The sequence below is a fragment of the Ostrea edulis genome, chromosome 9 (genome assembly GCF_947568905.1).
Source record: "Ostrea edulis chromosome 9, xbOstEdul1.1, whole genome shotgun sequence".
Taxonomy (NCBI): Eukaryota; Metazoa; Mollusca; class Bivalvia; order Ostreida; family Ostreidae; genus Ostrea; species Ostrea edulis.
The window spans coordinates 61,487,430-61,514,833 of record NC_079172.1 but is presented as its reverse complement, the minus strand read 5'-3'; the positions used below and the strand labels follow the sequence as shown (position 1 = coordinate 61,514,833).

Below are 27,404 nucleotides of genomic sequence, written 5' to 3'. Positions count from 1 at the left end.
GGTTAAATATTTATTACAGTTAATTGTATAGAGGATCAATGTCTCCATTATCGCTGTGATTCAAAGCATCAAAGTTTTTATTACAGCTAGCTATACATAGCATCAGAGTAAACCAGAACACCAAAATGTTTGATTCAATGAAAGCATTAATTTTGATATTCATAGTGATTTAGAGCAACTCTACCACTGTGTTTCAGTAAGATTTCGATAGGATCAAAATTTGAAATATCCACATCATTAATTTCTTACCTTACAGAAGTTGGAGCGGGAACCAAACAAAATTCTACACTGGTCATCCAAAGATGGAGGGCTTGTTTTCCCTAGAAATCAGGTTAAAATTTATTCCATGTATATATGGAGCGCCAGATTAACATAAGCGCGAGTAATTGAAGATATCATTAATTCTGTGAAGATATTATTTATTCAATTGCATAAATTAAAATATTGCGCACAATAATTGAATCCAATTAATGCGTACATCTTGCTCTCACAAATTGAATTGATGCGCGCAATTCAATTATTGCTCTCATCAATTAAAATGCGTGAATCAATGTGGTGGAATTATTGCTCGCAGAATTTAATCTCGAGATCGGTATAAATTATTTGATTATTTCTTTAATTAGATTGAAGATATCTTCAACTATTTACAACCATTTTGTATAAGAAATTAGTATGCGTATCAATTCTTTCATAGAGAGTGACAATTAAATTAAATAGATCATTAATCTAATTGTAAATATATCAAATTGAAGAGCTCTTATTATATAATAAAGAGCAATAGATGAATTGATGGGCACGAAGAGAACAATGATTCAGTTACCGTGCACATTAACTGAATTATTGCTCTCCTCAATCGAACCATAGCGCATCAATTCAGCAGAACAATTAATGCCATTGCACGCAATAATTTGGATTTGATGATATCATAGATTATTTGAAGAGATCTTCAAATTAGTTTTTGCGCGCATCAAATGAATTTATATCTTCGAATGATTAAAGATGTTTTCAATCATTTGAGTTTATATTAAATTGTTACCCCAAACGTAAAACGGTCGAGTATCCAGTACATGTACATCTCTCGATAGAAGTGACAGAGAGCTTATGATAGACCATTAAGCTTTAAAAGAGATTGTTTATTTCAGATTCCTAACATTCATATATTGTGATAGATTTGTAATGTATGCTTTCGCTTCATACTTAGATATCTTATTGGAAATAGACATTAACAGCAAACTAACAACTCAACTTTATGACAAACGGGATGATTTCAGCTTCTCCGTCGTCAACTTACCATATCTATTTAGCAATATTCCATTATCACCTGCATATGGTGTGTATATATCTCAACTGATTCACAATAAGAGCTTGTTCTGCGTATATTCAGCTTTTAAATTGAGAAAGGCTACTGACAAACAAGTTGATGGTGCAGGGGTTTGAACAGTCTTGTTTAAAGTTAGCATCTTGCATTTTCTCTTTATCTAGTTTTCAATACAACCTATCATTGGGTCAAACGCTGTCTGACATGTTTCATACCGATTGTTAGGCCGCTCTTCGCACACTGATTTTGACTATGGATAAATCCGTTTACATGATCAAGATATAGGGCTCACGGCGGGTGTAACCGGTCGACAGTTGATGCTTACTCCTCCTAGGTACCTGATCCCACTTCTGGTACAGTGTATATCCAGGGGTCCATGTTTGCTCAGCTCTCTATTTTGTATTGCTTATAAGAGTTATGAGATTAATCACTGTTCGTTATCTTAACAATTCATATTAAACAGAACTGCTATCCATCATCATTAAACACGAACCACATACGGGTTATTTTCGCCTAGCTGTATTAGAAAACGATTTCACCGAAACAAGAGGTCCCGGGATGAAATCGGGCACCGCGCATGAAACGAAGACGTTTAAACAAAGATAGTGATTTTCTTTTCCAAGCACTCGGCATTAAATCGAAGTGAAAGTCATAGATCTTTTGGATATAACCTTACAAACATAGCAACCTTGTAGGGTAGGCGTTGAACGTTAAAACACTCTCACTGGCATGCTTGTGAACATTATATGCATACTAGGTAAAAATCTGTGCCACTTCATCTAATACAAAGCATGTGAACTCTTTTTGTGAGAGTAAAATTCTCGAATGTGACTTGAAACAAGATAGAAACAGAAAATAAAAACCCAATCATGCATTGTGATGCATCTGTACATATAACTATATACAGAACTGCTATCCATCATCATATATTCAGATCCTGTGGGGGTCCGGGTTAGAATAGGTCCTCAGTACCCCTTGCTTGTCGTAAGAGGCGACTAAATGGGACGGTCCTTCGGATGAGACCGCAAAAACCGAGGTCCCGTGTCACAGCAGTTGTGGCACGATAAAGATCCCTCCCTGTTCAATGGCCATAAGCGCCGAGCATAGGCCAAAATTTTGCATCCCTTCACCGGCAGTGGTGACGTCTCCATATGAGTGAAATATTCTCGAGAGGGACGTAAAACAATATTCAATCAATCAATTCAATCATATATTCAGCTAAACCGGAAGTGAGATACCCCTTGATTAACTTTCCATTAGATCCGCCACAGCGCATGACATAGACTACATGTATATGTACCTGGTAGTACCCTGGCGGCACTGTAACAGGACTGACAACATCTCTTTTTGACAGAGGGCTCGTGACACTGCTGAGGGGAAGGTGATACCAGCTGAGCACATGTCAGGTTATAGCGCCGGTACGAAAGTTCGTCTCCATAGCGACAGTCAGCTGGAGAAAAGATATATATATATATATATATATATATATATATGTCGCAGGGTCGCTGTTTTGTTGCAAACAACACAAAACTGGGTCGGTCTCAGACAATTATTTTTATTTCAATAGAAGGGAAAAAAACCTAGAAAAAATATGAAAACATACTCACAAACATGCACACAAGATAATAGACATACATAAAACAGAAGACGTAAACTAAAAGACATTTTAACATTTACGATAAACGATAATATTAATACGACTGCCAGTATAATTACATATATTTAACAAGTAAATGAATTACAAGATAAATGTAAATCTTACCAGGCATTCAGTATTATAAATGAAAAATATTTAAGTTACATCGAGTGAATCGATATTTTAGCAAGACTGTCCAATATAACCGTATTGGCACAAGGCTTGGAGTGGGGATTTTGGCGGGGTTTCTAACTTTATATAGTGCAGGGGTTAGTAACACATGCATAACTAATTAGTATTCGGTAAAATCCATTGGTCCGCAGTATTATGAACTCAGACCACTGGTCAGTCAAACGTAAAGTTGAACTAAAAATAGAAATAATTACCACCTGTACAATACAAAACGTTCACACTGACTCTCGCATACTTGAAAAACCAGTTTGTATTCAATTGGCTATGCGCGCCAATATGAATACTGATATAATCATAGCGCATAAATATATTTTAAATAAATTGCAACTGTGACATATATATATATATATATATATATATATATATATATATATATATATACATACTGTGAATTTAGGTTCTCGTAATCATTTAAATGAAACTGAGCCCAAATGTGTAATGAAGAAAAAGAACACAAACCAATTTTAAAGATTAAACGTCCATGAGCCATCACCATTACAATGATCAGTCCCATCTACGAGAAATGAAAAATTCACGACACATGCACGTTTATAGTCTATTGCTAGGTTAAGTTCATATCTTCAACTACTCAATAAGTCTCCAAAACAAAGTTTTATTTTAATTATTACCCCCTCCTATTCTTTTTTCCACTTCTTTTTATTCCTCCTCGCTCTTAAAATTTCTATGGCTGTTTTCAGTAACTAATTAATGAAAGTATTCTCAAGGGCATGGTCGTTCATTATATCTACATGTGGTTGTGCAGGAAAGTTTTGTTTTTAGATTGAAGGGGAGTTAGGTGCCTTTTGGGGGATCAAATAGCGGTGGGTCTAACATACATGTAGGACTTTATGGGGGGGGGGGTTATTTCCATATTTCAACAGGTAGAAATATCATAGCTTCGTTTGGGAGACTTTATAGTGGACATATTATAACTACATCTTGTAAAATATATCATTATCTATCAAACGAAACTTTGAACTGTTAATTTGCATGCACCGGTCATGTTCTATCAATCTCCCGCTCTTATTTCTTTTAAAACAATGTAGATATTTTCGCAACAAAATTATTGCTCTTCCTGTTCGGTATTTTCACTAGGAACAAGTACTGACCAATCAAAGACTCAGTAAATTCAGAAGTTTTAAAAATCACAACTTTCTTCAGTAAATTAAAGTTATTAACCTTCGCAGCAAACCATTGATCCAAACGCCCAAAGTAGATTGATTTGAGACTGTTTATAATTATGTATATACTATTGTATATCGATTACTAGTAATTTTTAGTGCGCTTGAAATGTTGGCCTTTTTGGCGGATGAGGAAAATTCTCCAAAAATAAAATCGCCAAAACTTCTATTCATATAAATGATACATTTGGTAAATAAAGTTGCTTTAAATAGAAAGGCGCTAAGATTCTATAATTCTATGGTGTTGTTAAAAAATGCGCTAAATATTCCCGACACTAAAATTACTCAATACACAGTACCATGTTTGAAGCACATATCTGAATTTCGATCAGCCCTAAGTACTGACCAGGCATGGACATGTTGGCATACTTCTGACAGGTGTAACAGCACACGTCCATGTTGTGTCCAAATGAACACTTATACGCCGTCTTGGGTCCTAGAATATTCGCTTGACACCAATCACTCTTGTCCACATAGAGGCAGTTGTCTGTGACGAAAAGATTAGGATGATTATAGCATCATAAGTAACTTCTCATTATGTAAGCGCGTAATCAACATTCGCTTTAATTCGCGATAAGCATTTCTTGCATCATCAAAACTCTCGCTTTATCTATTCATCACCGAAATATGTGGATGATAAATCTTTCGAAGAATTTTACAGTCTCGTGAATTGAGGATGATTGTCAATTTCGCCATATTCCTGGAATATGCGTATAATATAAAGAATGTACGCGTCAAGTACATTTGAGTATGTGGTTTTACACTTTTAAATATTGAACATACTGGTACCAGCTGAGTTAACGACGTGTTTGTATTGCATGTATTTCTCTCTAATCAACGCCTTCTTTCTATCTTACCAGGAAGATCTAAACCGTGTTCACTGTGAATGCATGATCCCTCCTTGCAGATCTAAATAAAAAGATAATCGATCTTTTTACAATCAATTTGTCACATACAATGTAACAATATAGCAATAAATGACGATTATTGAACATTGGCGGGGAATTGAACTAGAAAGTGTGTTTACTATATTGCATTTTTTATGCAAATACATTTTGTGTTTTGTTTATCATGAAGACGTGAAGACAACGAACCGTTATCCATCTCATAAATCCCATAAACAATGCGAGGTCGAAAATAGAACAAACACCCACCTCTGGAAACACCAGGGATGGGATGAGATGCCTAAGAAGAGTAAGCATCCCATGTTGACCGGTTACACCCACTGTGAACCCTGTATCTTGATCAGGTAAACGGAGTTATCCGTAGTCAAAATCAGTATGTAAAGAACGATTATGTAAAGAACGGTTTACTAATTGGTATAAAGCACGCCAGTCAGCATTCAACCTAATGACAGGTTGTATTTGCAAATTACATCATTATAACAATAGAATTCGCGAAATGCTGATTTTAAACGAGAGTTTCAAACACCCCTATCATTAAATTTTTTTCAGTAGTCTGCCATGATTTAAAACTTGATAATTCGCAAAACATTCTCTTGCGTATCAAATCAGTTGAGGGACATCCATGTAAACACCATATGTATTTGATAAGAGAATATTGCTAGATAAATATGGGAATTTGACGACGGAGAAGCTGAAATCATTCCATTTGTCATAAAGTTAATTCATTACTTTGTTTTTAGCATCTATGTTCAATAAAATAGCCAAATATGAAGAATATATGGAAGACTGTGGTGTCGTTTATGTCGAGTTCACATATCAAATCGACATTTGACTGTAGACTTCTCCGTTTGCCTGGTTGGGATGTGGAGTTTGCTGCAGGTGTGACCGGTCGAGAGGGGTGTTTTCTCCTACTTGGTACCTAGTCCCACCTCTAGTGTGTCCAGGGATCTGTATTTGCTCTACTCTTAATTTTGGAATTTTTATAGAAGTTATGAGATTGATCTCTATTCGTTGAAAGTGAGTATTGTTAATATGTAAAACGTCGTCGATATATCTAAATGTCAAAATTGACCTCAGCAAGAGATTTTCTGACATTGTGGTTGGTTTAATACGTGAATTCATTTAATGTTCATCTACCCTGTTAAAGAGATCACTGAGTATACGACACCTACCTTTTTGCGACCACAAGGTGTCCCATCGAGAGCAAACATGGAATGACAAAGCTTCTGTTCTGGTAAGATGCAATACAGCTTGTGACATATGTCGTTATAGTTTGTCGAATATGTATCAACTCTCTGAAATAAAACACTTACTTGCTAAGGTTGAAGTCAGGGTTTGCTCTTATCACGAAGGTGTATACTGATTGTAATGTCAAAATGATTTTCAATTTCAGCGATTTATAGTGTCTAAAGATTTTGAGATTTTTAAAATTCATTTTACCAAAATACACAAAATTAATATGAATGAAAGATGACGTATTTTTTCAACATATCGAAATCAGTTGAATACTAGTTGTCAGAAATCTTCAATTCTAATACATATACACTGGAATCATTAAAACGTTTTGATGATTCGCTAATAGAGCTTTACTTAGCGAACTGTTTATCTGTAAATTACCCCACAAAATTTAGTGAAGTATGTGCCTATAACCTACCCCACATAAACCTTACATAATTTAGTGAACTGTGTCCCTATAACCTACCCCACATAATTTAGTGAACTATGTGCCTATAACTTACCCTACAGAATTTAGTGAACTGTGTCCCTATAACCTACCCACAAAATTTAGTGAGCTGTGTCCCTATAACCTACCCCACAAAATTTAGTGAACTGTGTCCCTATAACCTACCCCACAAAATTTAGTGAGCTGTGTCCCTATAACCTACCCCACAAAATTTAGTGAACTGTGTCCCTATAACCTATCCACAGAATTTAGTGAACTTTGTCCCTATAACCTATCCTACAGAATTTAGTGAACTGTTTACCAATCACCTACCCCACAGAATTTAGCTTCAGTCCCATATGACGCTTGGCATTGTTCCATAGGACTTGGAATGTTACTGTAATCTATTGGGAAAAAATGCCAATTAGTAGTACAAGACTGAGAGACAGTTATGGTCAGCTCTGGGGAGGGAACATTTATTTTGATAACTCAAATACATGTATTCATATGCCTCTGAGATCTTTAGATAAGAATTATAGAGGCGGTTTACAATTTAAACTACACTGAATTTGTTGACTCCTACAAGGTAAGTACAGTAGCCATCAGCCTGCATGCAATTGTCTTGTATTTGTTGTACTGACAACAGTACATCAATATCTAGGCTTCATTTCGTTTTTAAATACCTAATCTTATGCCACTTCATTTCAGTGGATAGAACTTAAATAGAAAATCACAAACCTGTTGGCAGCAAAGCTCTAGGATCATTAACACAAGCTCCAGCGACACACCACTGCAACATTGAGAATATGACTACTAAATGAATGTATGTAGGATACACTCTAACTATGCTATCATCTGAGGCATTCGATCTTCCTCTTTAAGAAGCACCTTTTGGTGACTAACTTTGTTTACTCTTACCTGTTAATGACTTATTTTTTATAGATCAATTGTTGTTACCTTACTTTGTTTATTACCACCTCGTGTTGACTGACTTCGTTTACTACACCTGTTGTTGATTTACATTGTTTACTAACACCTGTTGTTGACCAACTTTGTTGACTACACCTTTCGTTGACTGACTTTGTTTACTATGCATTATTGTTGACTTACTTTGTTGACTACACCTGTTGTTGACTGACTTTGTTTACTATACCTGTTGTTGACCGACTTTGTTTACTAACTTCTGGTGTTGATTTACGTTGTTTACTAACACCTGTTGTTGACTGACTTGTGTCACAATCTTCTCTTACTTTCTTTACCTTCACCATGTCGTGACTTATTTTATTACATTTTCAGCTGTGAAATACTGAAATTTATCCATTGAATAAAAATTAATATTTTCACTGTTATTTTCACGCTGTGAAAATAAATGTGATTTTCACAGTGTGAAATTAACAACCGGATCTACTTGCTACACTATTCATCTACGATACATAAGATCACTTTCATTTTACGTTATATATAATTAATATTTTTATGTTTTCTAGTTGAATACGCAAAATGAAATCGAATCAAAGTTGTCTTATTGTTCAAATGTATCGGTTTTTTTTAAATTTTGCATGTTTCTTATGTTCTTTATTTTTTACGCAATATTGTTTTGCAGTCAATACAGGGGCAGCTGATAGTGTTTAAGGAAAATGTAATAAACACTTTCTCACTCGTGAAAATACAAAAAAAAAAAAAATCCTGTCTTACTCATGAAATAAAATTTTATATCCAAGAATAAAACATTAATTATCCTGTTAAAGATAACCCGTTTGTGATTTCGGTTTTTCATTTTTAATTTTTTTCCCGCCCCCCCCCCCCCCCCCGCCTCCTCTTCGTTTCTCTTGGTATAAGGATCACCTGTTATCAGTGAACATGGTACCCCATTTGTATGGGTGATGACATCATCCTCTCAGTGACCAACCACCGGCGAAGGTGGAACGAAGGTCGCCAAGTTTGTAGCTTGGTTGAAAATACATATGAAAATTAATTGTTTTGTTAAAGAAGTTCCTGCTGGTAACTTAGTAAATCTCTATATTTGTGATATAATCAGCTATGGGTTTTTTGTTTGTTGCTGGAACATTCATAACCGACTTATTTTGATTCAGAATATTGTAGGAGTATTTTATGGTGACAGAAGTGCATGTAGTCGACTACTTCTGTTCATGAATTATCTTCCATTGACGTCTTTGGAGGTCCTTTGATTTCAGAGGGCGTGTCGCTAAGCTACTCGCCTTACACATTAAAGTTGTTAGCTTTCATGATTACTCAATTTCAGGGACAGTCATATAACTCTATCAAGAACTTAGTTCTACCTTCACCTGATATGACTTCGCCATTAGACAATGCTATTGACTTACTTTGTTGAAAGAGCACCTGGTACCGTCCTGAGCAATAATGTAATGACAGAGGTCATCCTGGGGAAGATAACACCTCAGTCCGCTACAGAAATCAACTGTCTCATTGTCAGCATAAACCCTCCTCTGTCGAGCAAGAAAAATTCCTATGAACTTAGTAATCATATTATATCGTATTTACTGTACGGATCAAATCCTTCAGAAAATCTTTGGTTTGAACATAACATTGCACTCGAAATGGGAAATCTCTCTCTCTCTCTCTCTCTCTCTCTCTCTCTCTCTCTCTCTCTCAATATGAATACCTTAACATGCCTCAATGACTTAGTGATTATTTCAACTGTGAATAAAATTGAATTTATAAAGAAATTATATGTACATATATGTAGATTCAATTTCTTCTATTTCTTACTTTCATGCGCAATTGTTCTAAACAAAATACCCTTGTGCACGACGCTCATCTGAGATACCTAGCACTTGCAGAAAATGTAATTTGCTCTGATTTAAAAGAATGTATCATATACTTTGAAAGAATTATCCTAGTCTACATGAAGTTTCATATCACACTTTTTTCTTGTCCTTTCTCGATATATTTTCTTCCCGTGGGGATCCGGGTTGGAATAGGTCCTCAGTACCCCTTACTTGTCGCAGAAGGCGACTAAATGGGGCGGTTCTTCGGATGAAACCGCAAAAATTGAGGTCCCGTGTCACAGCAGGTGTGGCACGATAAGGATCCTTCCCTGCTCAAAGACCGTAAGCGCCGAGCATAGGCCGAAATTTTGCATCCCTTTACCGGCAGTGGTGATGTCTCCATATGAGTGAAATTTTCTCGCGAGAGACGTTAAACAATATTCAAATCAATCAGTATATTTTCCCACATACTCACACACACATATATATATATACTATATATATATACATGTATATTAGTAAATATATCCATGTTTTTTATTACATACTTCATTGCTATATTTAAAAACCAGTTTAGCACCTCTTTAGATGCTGGACGCTGATAGTTATCAGAAATACATGTTGATCCGAAAATGGAGATCTAACCGCTATATACTGACAGTGTGTTGTGTACTTTCCTTATACAACCTCTCGCTTCACCACTGGGGCCATGATTTGAAGGAAAAAAAGAACGTTAGAATCTATATTATATGAAAAAGTTTTCGTTTTTTTATTTTCATCACAATGACTCTTGCGCTTAAAATATCATAATTATCCGTCATTGAAATTAAGCGTAACTCCAATCCGATTGGGCATAATCCTTCCTTGTGAAAGGCGAAGATAACGAACAGTGATTAATCTCATAACTCCTATAAGCAATACAAAACAGAGTTGGGCAAACACGGACCCCTGGATATACCAGAGGTGCGATCAGCTGCCTAGGAGGATTGGACGAGGAAGGGGGAGAGGTAGTGCATCATCTACTCTAGATCCCCTATTTTATTATTTTTAAAAATTACACATAAGCAATACAAAATAGAGAGTAGGGCAAACACGCCCCCTGGATATACCAGAGGTGGGATCAGGTACCTAGGAGGAGTAAGCATCCCTTGTCGACCGGTCACAACCGCCGTGAGCCCTATATCTTGATCAGGTAAACGGAGTTATCCGTAGTCAAAATCAGTGTGCCTAGAACGGCTTAACAATAGGCATGAAACACGTTAGACAGCATTTGACCCAATGATAGGTTGTATTAGCAAACTAGATCGTTATAACGACCATATAATTTGCGAAATGCTGATTTTAAACGAGTCTGTTGAAACCCCTGCACCATCAACTTGTTCATCAATAGCCTACTTCGATTTAAAAACTGACCATACGAAGAACAAGCTATTGCGTATCGAATCAGTTGAGAGATGTAAACACCATATGCAGGTGATAATGGAGTATTGCTACATAAATATGGGAAGTTGACGATGGAGAAGTTGAAATCATCCTGTTTGTCATAAAGTTGAGTTGTTAATTTGCCATTAATATCTACTTTGAATAAAATATAAGTATTAGGCAGAAGTGGACGACTCTGTGGAGTCTTTCATTTCGAGTTCACTGGGATATATTGAATCGACATATGAATGAAATTTATTATTGTTAATAAATGATACATTGTCGAATTGAAGGCCACAGCAAGAGATTTTTTCTTCTCAAGTAGAAGTTTGTGAATAAATTTTGCTTCATAGGAATATAAAAATAGGTCAGCTAACAAAGGAACACAATTCGTGCCCATGGGTATTCCAACAGACTGTTGGAAGACCTGATCACCAAAGACCACGAAGATATTGTCAATAAGGAACTCCAGCATATCTTTTATTTCAACTTGTGCGTGGAATCAGAGTGGAGTTGAACTAAGTAATTTTTTAAATGACTGATCACTAGATAGGATTATTTGCGTTCTCCAATTATGTTGAAGAAACAACTGTCTAAGATATCAAAAAGTCTAGTCTTTGATTTATCGCGAGGAATGGTCGTGTAAAGAGTTGGAAAGTCATACGTTTTGATGTTGTTGATCTGAGAAAAGTTTTGTGATTTCAAGTTTACTAAAAATTCTTTAGAATCCATATTTGATTTACACCACTTCTGGCATATGTAGTCGCACAGCGCGTTTGAAGTTTCTCCGTCACAGCTGTTAATATAAGGTGCTTCTGACTATTTTGTTGAAATAGGCAAAGATGGAGAATCATCAGTGAAAACTTAATGTCAAACATATATTTACTAAAAGGGGTCTTTCATCCAATAATTTCACTAAACTGTCTCGCGAATGTGGTAAGTACAAGAGAATTAGAATAAAGAACGGTTTATGGACGGAATGACTCCATAAATTATGATAAAGAAAGGTATACATGTGTAGACGGAATGATTCCACAGAATTAGAATAAAGATACAGGATAAAGGAAGGTATATGGACATAGTGACGCCACTGAAGTAAGATAGAGGAAGGTGTATGGACAGGGTGACTCCACTGAAGTAAGATAGAGGAAAGTGTATGGACATAGTGACTATAAAGATATACTAGTAGTATAATGGAAGGTATATAGACAGAAACTAAATGATTAACTCACCCCACAGTAGTATGATGTGCTGCCAAATGTCTGTTTACATTGAGAGTCTTCTGGGAGGACGGAATTATACACAGAGGCAGGTAAAACACCTTTAAACACCACATTACATTATATCTCAATTAAAGTTTCCCTGACTGGCAAATTCATTGTTAGAATGATGCTGCAGAGCGACACAAAATTGAATATTGTGTACACTTCACGGTGAGAATGATGAGTTACCGTTCGTGTATGTTAGTCTGTTACTACAGCTCTGACAGCAGGAGTACTTAATGTCTGAGATGTAGCACTGTTCTGGTCTGTTCTGTACATAGGCTCTACACGAGGATGACAAGTTGAACGTACGAAGTATACTGGAATCTTCATAATATTCCATTCTCAACCAATGGTCAGGAACATCTCCTTGTGGACAGTCATCTACAGGGACAGGAATCAAGATCTTAGTATGTACTTACTCTGTAAACTACAGTGTACCATTATAATTTCATATAGCATTGAGCAACCTTCTCCAATTTGAAATTATTTCTTACGAGTTTGCAATATTTCTAAATTGAAATGTCATATGACACAGTCGCTTGAGCGTTCATGTACTTATTTTCACAACATACTTTGCAACGTTTATGATTTTTTTTCTGAAGGGAATAGATATGTAGTGATAAATTTTGTGATAGGAAATTGTATTCATTCTAGAAACCTGAATTGTTGAGGTAGAAAGCTAACGGATATACATGTAGCACATCTTTAAAAGAGAAATAGTGAGTGGGAGAGAACAGTTGAGAGGTTACCTGTGTTATGAGTTAACGTTGGTTGATGAACACACGCCCCAGCTTTACACCACTGTCAAAAAGATGTAGAAAATAAACATATAGGTGTCGTATTTTGGCCAGCATCCTTATTACAGTTTGGTGGATGTTTCTTGCTTAATGAATGTAAACTACCACCCACAAATCGTAAAACTAGGTGAATGAGCGTAACTATCATCTCTGTCCCAGATTTAACTCGTAATAGTTATCAATGAAGGGAAACCATTTCAGTAACCTCGTCCATTGTGTTTAGTCATTGAATAGTTTGACTATTCAATACTTAGCAGTTGAATAGTCAACTATTCAATACTAAACTGTTGAATAGTAAACAGTTTACTATTGAACATATATTAAACTATTCAAGTGTTGGCTTAAACCTATAAGAGAAAACTAAATGCACATATAAGTTACATTTTAATTTCCATAGAAAACCACCTTTCTTGATTTACACACATCGAGCGGATACATTTATGTGGTTACTTGCATCACGTTCATTGAAATACATTGCCTTATACATGCACTAACAATCTCATGCATAACGTCACTCTCTTCTTGGTCCTGTGGCTGCATCAAAACACTGACCGTTTTTCACATACAATTAAGTTGTTTGACAGTCAGCGTCGTGCGTTCTAATGGTGCAGTATATATAACTCTTAATGAACGATCAGAATAACACCCACTAATCCAGTGTTTTACACATGTTTATCTCAATCTAATCATCTCAATTACAATGCGCTTATCTGCATACCATTCGTCTTCAGTTGTTTTGGCCCTCGAGCGAAGGTGCAAAAATACATCATCAATACGTGTCACAAAAAGACTATTAGTATTCTCTGTTTTATCTTTCTTTTCCATTACCAATTCTTTATCAGGGATATCATTATAACCGGTGAGAGTGTGCTGACCACGATACACTTTAAGTCTCAGATCCCAAATATAATCGAGTACAGTATCTGTATCCTAACCGGAGGTAACTTCTTTAGATCTAATTAGAGTAAAGAAAAAATCATCGCCTGAATCCATTTCCTTTCCTTCATGAAATTCATTGAGAACTTGTACAAGTGTTCTTTTCTGAGAATACTTCGGTTCCTTCCCGAGTATGAACTCAGGTTACCTGAGTTGCAATGGAACGAAGAGTTTCAACTATTATATGACGCATTGTGATATTTGAACTCTACCCAGATAAGCCCGCCTTTAACGAAAATTAGTGTGGTGGCAACATATTGGTCTTTCAATGATACTACTCATGTGTCATTAAACGATGGATGTGATTGATTGGAGTATTGTAGTATTATTTATGGGAGTAAGAACGAATATTGGAATGTTAACCCTACTAACTCGGGTATGAGACGATTCACGAAGTCGCCGATCGATGACATCTTTCTTGAATAGATGAGTGATTACATGCAACAGACCATATCTGTCATCAAGGCGCTCTCATTGCTATATTTCCAGCACGTGAATAGTTTTATGGTTCCTATCAAAAGGAGGCTCAATGAAGGAAAGCCATATATATATATATATATATATATATATATATATATATATATATATAATAGTTACTTTTCGCAATGATCTGTAAAAGTATAGGTAAAAAATAAAAATAAAACACGAAGAAGCATTTTATATTGGGGAAACAAGCAACCCGCTTCGAGCTCGCGTGCGGGTCCACAAACAGCAAATCCACAATCCGGAATACAGGAAAATTCAACTAAGTGAACATTTAGATGTTTGTGGACAAAAACAATTCAATATATTTCCATTTTACGAGTTTACAGATGGAAGTGACATTCAGAGATGTGAAAAGGAAAAACATTTCATTAATATGTTCAAACCTAAACTCAATAATTCAGTTTAACGTTATCATATTTGTAAATGAAAATGTTTTCACGCATTACTTTATAATGACATCACTGTAAACACTATGTTTTAACATTGTCTTATGACGTCGAAATTTGTTTTACTTTACTATGACGTCTCAATGAACAATACGTTTCAACAGTAAGTTTTGTTTAATTTTAACGTTCCGCTGTTTGTGACGTAACGTCGCTATGTTACTAAATGTAAAGCTTCTGAAGATTTGAAATGAAAGCTCTAAAGCTTTACTAAACGTCTTCGTGTTTGATTTTTATTTTTTACCTATATATATATATATATATATATATATATATATATATATTGACATCATCACCTTTCATATGATATTTACTTTTTTGGCACGCTACTTTTGGCTATATTTAGCTCTAAAACTTCATAGTTATTTCGGATTTCAAACATTTCGGTTTAGCATCACTGAAGAGACATTATTTGTCGAAATGCGCATCTGGTGCATCAAAATTGGTACCGTATAAGTTTTACATTTATCAAAAATGTTAAATTTGTACATGTATCTTATGATTTTAAAGAATTTATAATGAGAATGGATTTTGTACACGGTATTGCGAAAGCGAAACATCCAATGAAAAGGTGTATAATTGTGATTTTTCATTCTACCTAAAAGGTATGTGACCCATCCAGTTCACCTACATGCTTCTTACATATATTGGTATCTGAACACTTTATCAATGGACAGGTGTCAATGTATCACGTGAACTTTACATCCTTACTTTCTGGTAGCCACAGGTGGTCCCGTCCCCGGGCACAGCGTATAGGTTATACTTCTCATAGTTCACCGGATCAAAGCACACCATCTGTAGACAGAATGCAGATTGGTAGGCTCCGGTGAAATTCATCTCACCCTGAAATGGTATATAAGAGAATTCAAAACTTAAACCCAGTATACACGCCAGACTGGATTAACGTTTTACGTACCGTGTTTGTTGTTAGTTTTATCATTACGATTTGAATATTACGAATTGAGTTTAGTTTTAAAAATACCATAATATTAAGTTTTTATAGAATACCGGTATCCACAACATTGCTTTACTCTCGATCTAGTTTGGCCCTAATTCTGGTCGTTATTCTAAATTATTGAAATAGGAAATGTTTGTTTGATTTTTTGTTTAGTAGCAGGATAAATAAAATCCTGTTATTTTCTTTCATACGGCTAAACTGATCGCCACTACTCAAAGATGTTTGGGTTCAGAAAGAGTGGACTGCATGTACTGGCCACGATCAAAGATATCAGATTGCTATTTATATATCAGTGTTGCCTATCAATGAAAAAAAAACTTCGGTTGATGTATGCGGCTCGTGATTTCTATCCCAACAAAAGCTAGAGGAGTTGTCTTCTCTTTCTATTATTGAATAGGTAAAAGCTTAACCAACCTGTGATGTCGTATTCGAAAGTAAACTCAATTCAGGCGTTACCATTTTACTTACACGATGATTTCAACTTTAAAATTACTTGATTAAATGGTAGACATACCCAATGTTAAAATTCAAGTCCGAACATGGCAGTATTCGTACAAAGCCTTACATTACAGGTCTTTTCCAAATCAGATACTAGTATCCATTTCAAAATAAGATACCCTGTATGCATTTTACTATAAACATTTTACCCTTTCCATAAAGGAGTCCGGCCCTAGGTAGAGTTGGCACTGTTGGTCAGCTGAGTAGATTTGTCCGAACCACTCATGTTCATGGACGGTCAGATCGTGATTCACAGCATGATTCTCCTGAGTCAACAGACAATTCTTATGCCGTCTGCAACATGTAAATATGTTAAAAAGGATTGATTTGATATTAGTCGAATGGAATGGAATGGAATGCTATAAACCGAAGCCCTATAAGTAAGGACATATAATAGTCCATAATATTCAAAGCTTCCAAAATCATCGTTATGAGTGCTGCACGTTGTTTTTAGGGTAGCTGCCCTACTGCCTGAAGCACCGATGGACACTTTCTTGAAATTCAATAGTGATTCATGACAATGATCCACAACAGTAAAACATTAGCAGTGATTTATGCCTATGAGTCTTTAGGCAATGATCTATTGATAGTGTTCTGTGACAATAATCTGTGAAAATAATCTGATGATGATGCTCTATGGCAGTGATGCATGACAATGACCCTATGCAAGTTTTTGTTTGTGTGTATTGCGTTGTGTCGAGACGGAAACGTCACCAGTTATAGGTGAACTACAGCCTACTTCCACAAATTTAAACCTATGCTTAGCGCTCAGGGCCGTAACAGTGATGGTTCTTTAATGTATCAACGCCTGTCGCGACACGGGACCTCCATTTTAAGGTCATATCCGAAAAACCTGTGATTCACTTCTAAATCGAAGGAGCAATCACTATCTATGTTTTCGTCTTAGATTTGACGCGTTCATGGCACGAGCGGGACTCGAACTCACGATCTTTTGATTTCAAAGTGAACGCTATGACACCATAGACAGTAATCTACTGTCAAAACATCGAAATATACTCAGTTACTCTAAAGTCCTAAATTTCTTGTATATAGACATTTCTAAAGTCCTTTAGTTTACACGATACAAGATGGATTAAGTGAGGTTTCTATCACAGAGAAAACTAGAAATATCATAAGGTGTACTGAAATATTCCCGCTGAGAAATGAGACAAATCCTCATCCAATGACAAGTCTACATAGGAAACATACGGTGACGTCAGAAGGACAGAGGGCTCACTTACGACCAGGAAACCATTTTCTTGTATCAGTGTCCATTACACTCGGCCTTTCACCTCGTAAAACACTGTTACATCTGCTTACAAAACAACTACATAATTCAGGAAAGTTTGGACGTGAAGTTGTTTTATGTTCAATTAATGTCTAGTCTGACGCCGAAGTTTTTCACACAGTACCAAATTCACCTGAGCTTGTTAATGAAGTAATAGAACCGGTATATGTACAATATCTGTTTAGTGTATGTATGAATCTCTAAGACTGTCCTACTCAGTACCTATTCAGCTTTTGGAGAAAGGTCGTCATATAGTTAATGGAACAGGATGAAAATTCCCACATATGTGACGTGTTTCTGGCGGCCGTAGAATTCATAACGTGTCCATCCTTAGGACATGCATTGTCCTGTCCATCATGCTTTGATCCAAAACTGTGATATAAAATAACAGTACTCTCATCAAATTGTATTGCCAATTTTAAAAGAAAAGCCTTTTCACAGTATGTCAATAATAAAATGAAGATAATGAACAGTGATCAATCTCGTAAGTACCATATAGAATACAAAATTGAGAGTTAGGGCAAATGCAGGTCCCAGATGTGGGATGAGGTGTCTATAAAGAGAAGACATCCCCTGTTGACCGGTCACACTCACCATGAGCCCTGTTTCTTCATATTCTTTATCACTGGTAAACGGAGTAATCCGTAGTCAAAATCAGTATGTAAGTAACAGCATGATGGTTTGTATGAAACATAGCATTCGATCTGATGACAAGTTCTATTTGCAAATTAGATCATCAACTTGCGAATAAGATTTCCTAATATTTCTCTGGAAAAAATGTAGATTCACTGCGAAGAACCCTGCTTTTTTCCGATTTATCTTGAATTTATTATAAAAATCTCTTTACCTTATATATATATATATATATATATATATATATATATATATATATATATATATATATACTGTTTTAATCATCATAGTATTACAATCGCCATAATGATGATTGCAGTTCGTAACAGTTCAAGGTCACACAAGTTCAATATCTAGCGTCTCCGACGAACACCAATTGCCGCCTGACAACGCCTTCCCACGGACGCAATTAAGTCTCGAAAATTGTTTAGGGATGTTGTTTTACTCTCACTGCAAAGCTTTAGCCAGTTATTGTACAGTCTCTGACACTGAATTTGCCTTTGGCTGATGCGCGGCCATCATGCGCCCATCCAATTCGTTCTCTGCATGTTTGATAGGGTTAAAATCTGGTGATTAAGATGCCCAAGGAAGAATACTGCTTAAGGATGCAGCATTACTGAAACCATGTGTCGCTGTATGACTTCATGGTTATACATTTGAGCCGTCAAAATACCCTGCATGTGAAGCAATGCTGTCCTACCTGTATAGAATATTGCTAACGACATCATTAAACTTCCCTTTCCAAACCGGTCAACCTCTTGGATGCAATTTTGTGCAGAACATTCATTTTGGCGACTATACACTCTGAGTCTTCCATCAGGCCTCTGCAGTAAAAATCGAGATTCATTGCTGAACCAAACTGTCCGCCAGCATTACCACGACCATACTTTATGAGTCTGAGACCATTGTGAAGTCGGTTCCTGTGATGCTGTGGAGTCAGGATGTCACAAACAGGTCTGGGCTCTAATTACGGCATCTTGTCGTGAATTGCGATCAGTCTGATATGCTATTCAGTGAATCCCAGGAATGGCAGATGCTGTAAACGACGCTGTTGTGAATCGTTGACGACAATGACACAAACGGATGACGAGATTCTGTACTGCTGAAGTCATGACGTAATGCGTGGTCTTCCTGCTCTATGACGATCATTTGTTGAATCACGTTGTTGATATCTGCTCCAAATGCGAGATATGGTAGTTTGTGCAACATTGAAATATCTTGGAACTGCAAATTATGATACGCCTACTCCCTGTCGTTGTGTGGAGCATCAGTCAGACGTGGCATTTCTCAACATTACGAACATCAGTCAGACGCGGCATTTCTCAACATTACGAACTTAAAACAGTCAGACGCGGCATTTCTCAACATTACGAACTTAAAACAGTCAGGCGCGGCATTTCTCAACATTACGAACTTAAAACATTCCCGAGTTACAGAGACCGATTTTAGGATTTTATTTAAAAACACGTTTTATTGGCCTCAAATTCTATAGAGTATCCAGTAAACAATAGCATTAGTTGTAAGTTAAAGAAATCTGGCGATTCATCCTAGACCAAAAAGTATGAACAGATATTTGAAACGATTCAGCGAAGGGTTACTGCTGTGCGTTTCTTTAGTTGAATCAGTATATATAACATTACTTCGACTGACATCATTCATGTGACGGAGGAACGTACAAATATGTCCAAAAATCTTGATTTTTATGAACTCTTAACATTTCTTGAAAAGTGAAAATCATTGATTTTGAATTTTCGATAACTCGTGATCAAGACGTCCAGTTATAAATCCATTTATGATAGACACTTTTATAGAATAATGGACAAATCACCTATCTAAATGGTAAAATTTTATAAAATCGTGGACAAATTATCTATTTAAATGGTAAAATAAAACCTACAAATCTGGAACAGTATCGAAATTAGAATCATTACTGTTGGTATGAATCAATTACATAAATCCTACAAATTTAAAACAATTCAAAACACTTATGATCATTGACGCAGACTTCTGACAAACACGTTGATGTGACAGGGGTTTCAACAGTCTCGCTTAAAGTCAGCATTTCGCAAATTCTATGGTCTTTATAACGATCTAGTTTGCCAACACACCCAGGGTTTGTGGTATTTTTTCCAACTCTCTATCTTGTATTCCTTATAGGTTTTATGAAATTGGTCACTGTTCATATCTTTACCTTACATATATAATGTTGTGGAATACATGTAGTATATCATTATATACAGGTAGAAGTTGAAACAATGAAATATAACAGATGATTATTTTTTTTACCTGTGTCCAAGCTCGTGCGCGATAGTAAAAGCGGGTTCAAAATTCATTTGAGAAGACACGATGGATTGAGATTGTGGACCACACATCGCTGACAAAGAAGCAATACCTAAAGAGGAAAAAACAACAAGAAATGTGCATGTACCATGTCATGGAAACTATAAATTGGTAAACATAAAATTTTCTGTGGTTTATTATCTAGGAATATACACATATACGACGAGTATAACACAGCTTCATCTTTGATTATGCTAGAGTGTTTACTAATTCATCCAAGGTATTATATAGCTTGTGTCTTTCATGATTGGTCTATTTTGAACGGAACACGATTCTTCAGAGGAGTAACCGGTTACACCCGCAGCAAGCCCTGTATCTTTATCAGGTAAACAGACTTAAATAGATTAATCCGCGGTAAAAATCATAATCATGTAAAGAACGGCCTAACAATTGGTATGAAACATTTCAGAGACCTAATGGCAGGTTGTATTTAAAAATTAATTCTTTATGACAAGCATATAATTCTCCATTCTGACGTTAGACGAGACTGTTGAAACCCTTGTAACATCACCTGTTCGACAGTATCGAATTAAACATGTCTGACGTGTTCCAGAACAATTATCAGAACGTTCTGTACAATTTTGACTATGGATTACACCGTTTAACCAATCGATATAGGGCTCAAGCCAACAGCGACCAGTCAACATGCAGGATATACTTAACCATTCTAGGCACCTGATCCCACCTCTGGTGTGTCCAGGGGTCTGTGTGTACCCTTCACAAAATGTTGTATTTTTGATAGGATTTATAAGATTGGCCACTGTTCGTTATTTTCTTTTATTCACCATACAAAGAACACGTTCTTCCGTATGGAATCAGCTAAGAGACATAAACACCAGATGCAGGTGATAATGGAATATAACTACATAGATATCGGAAGTTGACGATGAAGAAACTGAAGGTAATCCTGTTTGTCATGAATTTAAGGTTTCAGTTCGCTATTAACGTCTATGATGAAATATCCAAATATGAACCAGATGTGGAAGACTGGTGTCTTTTATTTCGAGTTCACTGGGATACATCGAATCAACATATGTATGAAAGTGAGCACTGTTTGTAGATAAAACGTCGATGCATCTAAATGTCGACTTGAGGGCCACATCAATATATTTGTATTTCGTTTCATGAAGAAGATTTTGCACAAGAATACAAAAACAGGCTAGGTAATAAAGGAACACAATTCCAGCGCATGCGAAATCCGACAGAATTTTAGAAGGCCTGTTAGTGTGTCATAGTGTGTTCAATGTGTTCAAGGTCATTTGAGGTCCTACCGAATTTTTATTAGACTCTCTTATTAGGTCTGTACAGACATTCGAAAAATACATAAGGAATGAAAGTATTTTTTAGGCCAACTCATTTTATAAATTGGGGCAGTTTAAGCATTATAAACCGCGAAGTGGCTTATAGAATAACATAAACTGTCCCAACTTACTTTATATCGTATAAAATGAGTAAAAATTACAAATGTACGTTCATTCCTTAGAATTCAATTTAGTAAACTGGGTTTAATATTATTTAATATTATTTGATAAATAACTAAAGAAAATATGAATTTTATGTGACGCGAACCAATATTGTCATGCCAACAAAATGGAAAATGAACAGCCAAACATATTGTGACGTCATTTTTTTGACGTCATATAGTAGGACTAAAGGGGAACTTTGTTTATACGATATAAATAATGTTGATAAAGTCAAATGAACCAATCAAATTGCGTGTAACAAGTAAAATTAAATTATACATGTACAACACATTGATATGAAAGGTGAAGATAACGAACGGTGATCAATCGAATACGCAATACAAAATAGAGAGTTGGGCAAACATGGACCCCTGGATATACCAGAGGTGGAATCAGGTGCCTATGAGGAGTAAGCACCCCCTGTATATTCTCCTACGAAACCACAATTTTATCATGATTTGGCATTATCTAATATCTAAACACATTGTGTTCTTCTTACTAGATATAATTGATGAAATGTATTTATTGTAGTTAAAGTTACACGTGTGTACATCGAACATTTACATAGGTAATATTCATTTACATAGGTAATATATACTGCATTCATTTGCATATTTCATTTACATATCTGATATTACTGCATTCATTTACATACCCAAAATACGTTGCATTCATTTACATACCTAATATGTCTGTGTAGTTATTGTTCTCAATGGTACTGTCTTTCATTTCATGTCTACAGAAAAACAGAACAATTTGTACCATAAAACCAAACTTTTAACTTTTTTCAACAAAACATATTTTCGTCGAAAGTCAATAACTAGTGAAAAAAGACCAGACAAAAAACGTGTTACATTTCAGATATCACTGTTACACATGTATTCGAATGTACAAAGTCGATCATGTAAAAGTATGCCTTTAAAAAAAAAAGAAGCTAATAAAGGACAAAAATGAGTCATGATGACGATAAATATCCACTATCCGAAGCCATGGTAGTGATTTAAACCTTTAAAAGAAGTGCAAAAAATATCAGTACCATTTAAGAGGTTCTTGGACATACCAAAGAAATATATGTGTCAAGTTTGCTGACCTAATGATTTTTGTTTCTGCCATTCAATCGATATGGAAAAATTTTGTTTTTAATTCTAGGGACCAATTGGAACACATCTGTGTGGCCTACCACAATTCTAGAAAAGAATTCGATTTGTCTTCGACAAGCAGAAATAAAGGATGTCCAGTGTTTTGGTCAAGCGATTTAATGATATTTACCCTGTCAAGAGCATGGCGTGATCGTGAGGAGGGAGAGCTCTATGACTGGTGATGTAGTCATGGAAACTATCTAAGGCAAGCGTGGCATTGACAATATTTGGAAATGGTGATGACGTCATTAAATTCTTTTCTGTCCATGGAGATGCTGCTTTCGTCTGAAATTATAAAATGCTACGGTCTACAGGGAAATATTCGCTCCGTTTTATTTTCGCCCCTTTCGTCCTTGTTGTCAGTGGGTGAATTTAAGTCTGGGGGAAATTGTTCTTTTCTCTTATCTCTCTTTTAACACAACTGTGTCTGGGCGAATTCAAAATGGAGAGAAACCGTCAGCAAATGTAGAAAGGCGAAAATAAAACGGGACAAAAATAGCTATGTATGCAGTACATCATTAAAGGTATTGTTTCTTATTTGAAATTACTCGAATATTTGTTTTTTTCATCTGTTAGTTTGTTTCACTTTTTCTACACAAGCCAAAATACCACCTTAGCTAGGACGATTCCCACAGGTTTCAATAGAAGGTGTATTCCATTTTGCACGAGATTTCTGTATGGAATATTGGTCTACAATGACAAATCTATGATCAGTATTGCAATACATACATTCATTATACAATTTCATGATGCCCTATAGTAACTACTTAAAAAAGACAATGAACCATACCGAGTCAAAGAGAAGGGCGATATACTCGCTCAGAAGGCTTGAGACACCGGTAGCTATTCCCTGGGTAAAACCAGTCTCGTTGACAATTAAACTGAAATATTTAATTGAATAGTTCATATATCAAATAACTTAGTTTTTTTTTTCTAATTCTTTATTTTTCGAGGAAGCAGTAAATTGTTGCTTGATCATCATTGCTTCTCCTCCCTCTAGAGTAGTTTGCTTGCTGGTTTTATTTGTTATGTTTTGGTGCCGGGGAGGCTCATCATGGTATTTTTCATAGGACACTAACACGACTTTCAACCAGGCATGCAGAATCAGGGGGTCCAGGGCCCCCACCTCTATGGCATGTTAAACATTGCAATATTTGATTATTTCCCATTGTGTCGCAAAATCTTCCATTTGTATTGTATAAATGTTTATTGTATTGTATAATTTTCCATTTGTAGTCTATGGTTTCCATTTATATATAGTAATATATAATTTTTCATTTGTAGTCTATATTTTCTATTCATACTGTATAATTTTCCATTTGCATTCTTTATTTTCCATTTGTATTATATAATTTTTCATTTGCATTGTATGACTTCCATTTGTATTGTAAAATTTGTCATTTGTATTGTATCTTAGGGATTCCTTTAGACATCGTCCCTTCGATAATGTTTAACTCATCAATTCAAATAATCTTTATCTAAAGTCGGACATGGTATAAACAATACCAAACAGCCCTAAGTGTTATTTACCAACACAAATTTAGAGCTCACCAGCTGTACATAGGCAAAGTATCACAAATAGACCTATCCTTAGCGCACAGTGCCCCAGCAGTGGGTTTTTTAACGTGCCAACACGTGCCGCAACACGGGATTTCTGCTTTTAAGGTCATATCCGAAAGACCTGTGATTCTCACTTCTAAATGTCGAGCGTTTGGAGAAGGAGCATTCACTGCTTATATGTTTGATGCAGTCATGGCACAAGCGGAGATCGAACTTACGACCTCACGGTCACGAACCAAAGAAATATACCACAGAGCTACCGCGAACGGTTCCGTGCAGGACTAGTTGAACACTTAGCTAACAATGGCGAATCCAACGCCGGACGCAACTCCATCCCCTCACAAAATGGTGTTTTTATATAGAAAATCAAAATATCATGTACGCTTTATTTTGTCAGAACTCGTTAGTTTCAAGGGCATCTATAGTAAAGTCTACCCCCCCCCCCTACGCTTTTAAAAGAAAAAGAAGTTTCTGCCTCAACTGGCTGTCATGTCAAACAATTTGTGTTTGAGTATAGCAATTATTCTTTGATACACACTACTTGATATACTACGTGAACTGTCAGGTCAGTTACTATAATGGGTATGCAGTCATCAAATACATGTACTAGTATCGGTATTCGGTAGTATATGGTGTCCGGATAGGGCCATTTGCAAAAGCGTGACTGCGCGTTAGTCACAACATGCCGTCACGCTAACAAGCAACGCGCCTTCGCGCAGACAAGCAACGCGCCTTCGCGCTCTCACGCCAACAAGCTACACACCTTCGCGCCAACAAGTAATACGCCTTCACTCCGTGTTGATTGTTGGCGTGACGACGCGTTGCTTGTTGTCGTGAGAGCGCGAAGGCGTGTTGCTTGTTGTCATGAGAGCGCGAAGGCGCGTTGCTTGTTGTCGTGAAGGCGCATTGCTTGTTGTCCTGAGAGCGCGATGTCGCGTTGCTTGTTGGCGTGAGAGCGCGAAGGCGCGTTGCTTGTTGTCGTGAGAGCGCGAAGGCGCGTTGCTTGTCTGCGCGAAGGTGCGTTGCTTGTTGACGTGAGAGCGCGAAAGCGCTTTGCTTGTTGGCGTGATGGCGTGTTGTGACTAACGCGCAGTCACGCGTTTGCAAATGGCCCTATCCGGACACCATAGTAGCAGGACACAGCTGCTTGTTTCAAAGACTTTGTTAAGCTATGGTGGAGTTCAAGTGCCAACTATTGTCATAAAAGTAAAACTATAGATCACCCGAACGTGCTTTAGTTTACCGGAAGTGAACGAGTCTAGTCGAAAATTCACATACTAGTTAGCGGTCTAGTTCAAAGATGGCGGAAAAGTGTGAAAAGTAGTTAGAGCATGTTAACAGAGATTGAATTCTGAGGAAAATATGACAGAAATCACAAAGAGGTGCATGTTTTCAGTTATTTTATTCGATTTTACTCATTTAGGCCCATGTTTTACAATTTACTCTTGTCCAAAGCATGGTAAAATGTAATGATCGATATCGAAGTCAGTCGTTCTCCACTTGGAAAGCGAGCATAATAAATGCAACAAAAAACCTCTAAGTTAAATGATTCATAATGTTTGGGAAATTTTCGATCCCAGAAAACATGGTTATCGAGAAACAAGCTGTAGCTAGTACATTTATACTGGTACATCTGTGATTCTTCAACGCCATCATCGAAAACTACATTGCAAAACTCACAATTCTACAAGTGATTTGTTGCAGACAGCCATATTGTTATTTCTGAACTAAACTAAACTTCGCTCGCGTGCACTAGTTGACTAGACATTCGTAATCTAAACCCTCGCACTAGACTATAGTTAACACGCGAACTCCACCATATGCTATTTAACGAATAACTTGTACGAAATATTCATGTATCAAACAAGGGCCTGTGTAGCAGGGGTTAGTTACATCTGAAAATGTCATAACCATCATTGTTTTCGTATTCCATTACATGCATGATATTATGAATGTTTTTTGGGTTAAATGTGCGGAGATAATTTTTTGAATCCTTTGTGGGTTATATGTGCGGAAATCCCTTACTTGGAATAAAACTTGTAATCTACAACCACGAGAATCTCAGCTGTTTGAAGTTGTGTAGTTAAGGATCCGTGAGTTGTCGCCCTTTTAATTGTCTCTGGTTTGTTCTCGAGCAGTTGTTCATTGTCTAAAGAAGCGAGTTAAAGAGATGAACACTTTACGCGAATTACATTTCACTCAGAAAATACATTTTCTTGAAAATAAGATTGTTTTCTTTTCAAGTTCCATTTAAGCAATTTTTAAAAGCGATTTATTATAATGAAGACGAATAAAGATTCTTGACCATTGAAAACAGACATTGTTTCATCTAAGAATTATTGGGTTTCAGAAAAAAGGATAAAAAAATTAGGTCTTGACAAAGAAATATATATACTACTCAAAATTTGATAAGGATCACTAGGTTATAAGTGTGTAATTTATCACTAACATAACAAAAGACATAAATTTGACTCAGAAACGTGTTTACTCAGGTTATGAATGAAAATTCATGAACGGCATGAACTTTTATC

The 27,404-nt window shown here is 36.2% G+C and overlaps 1 protein-coding gene across 1 annotated transcript in view; it reads right to left on the bottom strand.

The window, feature by feature from the left end:
• LOC125658659 (uncharacterized) overlaps positions 1 to 27,404 on the bottom strand; it is a 53,867-nt gene that overhangs the window by 7,446 nt on the left and 19,017 nt on the right. The window contains exons 7-26 of the mRNA XM_056150806.1: positions 26,899 to 27,022; positions 24,104 to 24,194; positions 23,926 to 24,003; positions 23,444 to 23,598; positions 22,858 to 22,910; positions 20,658 to 20,763; positions 17,961 to 18,110; positions 16,600 to 16,744; positions 15,706 to 15,837; positions 13,082 to 13,133; positions 12,519 to 12,713; positions 12,300 to 12,388; positions 9,241 to 9,363; positions 7,634 to 7,685; positions 7,229 to 7,299; positions 6,405 to 6,527; positions 5,185 to 5,236; positions 4,674 to 4,814; positions 2,619 to 2,768; positions 250 to 320 (exon numbers count right to left, since the gene is read on the bottom strand). Coding sequence (XP_056006781.1) covers positions 250 to 320; positions 2,619 to 2,768; positions 4,674 to 4,814; positions 5,185 to 5,236; positions 6,405 to 6,527; positions 7,229 to 7,299; positions 7,634 to 7,685; positions 9,241 to 9,363; positions 12,300 to 12,388; positions 12,519 to 12,713; positions 13,082 to 13,133; positions 15,706 to 15,837; positions 16,600 to 16,744; positions 17,961 to 18,110; positions 20,658 to 20,763; positions 22,858 to 22,910; positions 23,444 to 23,598; positions 23,926 to 24,003; positions 24,104 to 24,194; positions 26,899 to 27,022 — 2,153 coding nt within the window. The remainder of the gene's footprint in view (positions 1 to 249; positions 321 to 2,618; positions 2,769 to 4,673; positions 4,815 to 5,184; positions 5,237 to 6,404; positions 6,528 to 7,228; positions 7,300 to 7,633; positions 7,686 to 9,240; positions 9,364 to 12,299; positions 12,389 to 12,518; positions 12,714 to 13,081; positions 13,134 to 15,705; positions 15,838 to 16,599; positions 16,745 to 17,960; positions 18,111 to 20,657; positions 20,764 to 22,857; positions 22,911 to 23,443; positions 23,599 to 23,925; positions 24,004 to 24,103; positions 24,195 to 26,898; positions 27,023 to 27,404) is intronic.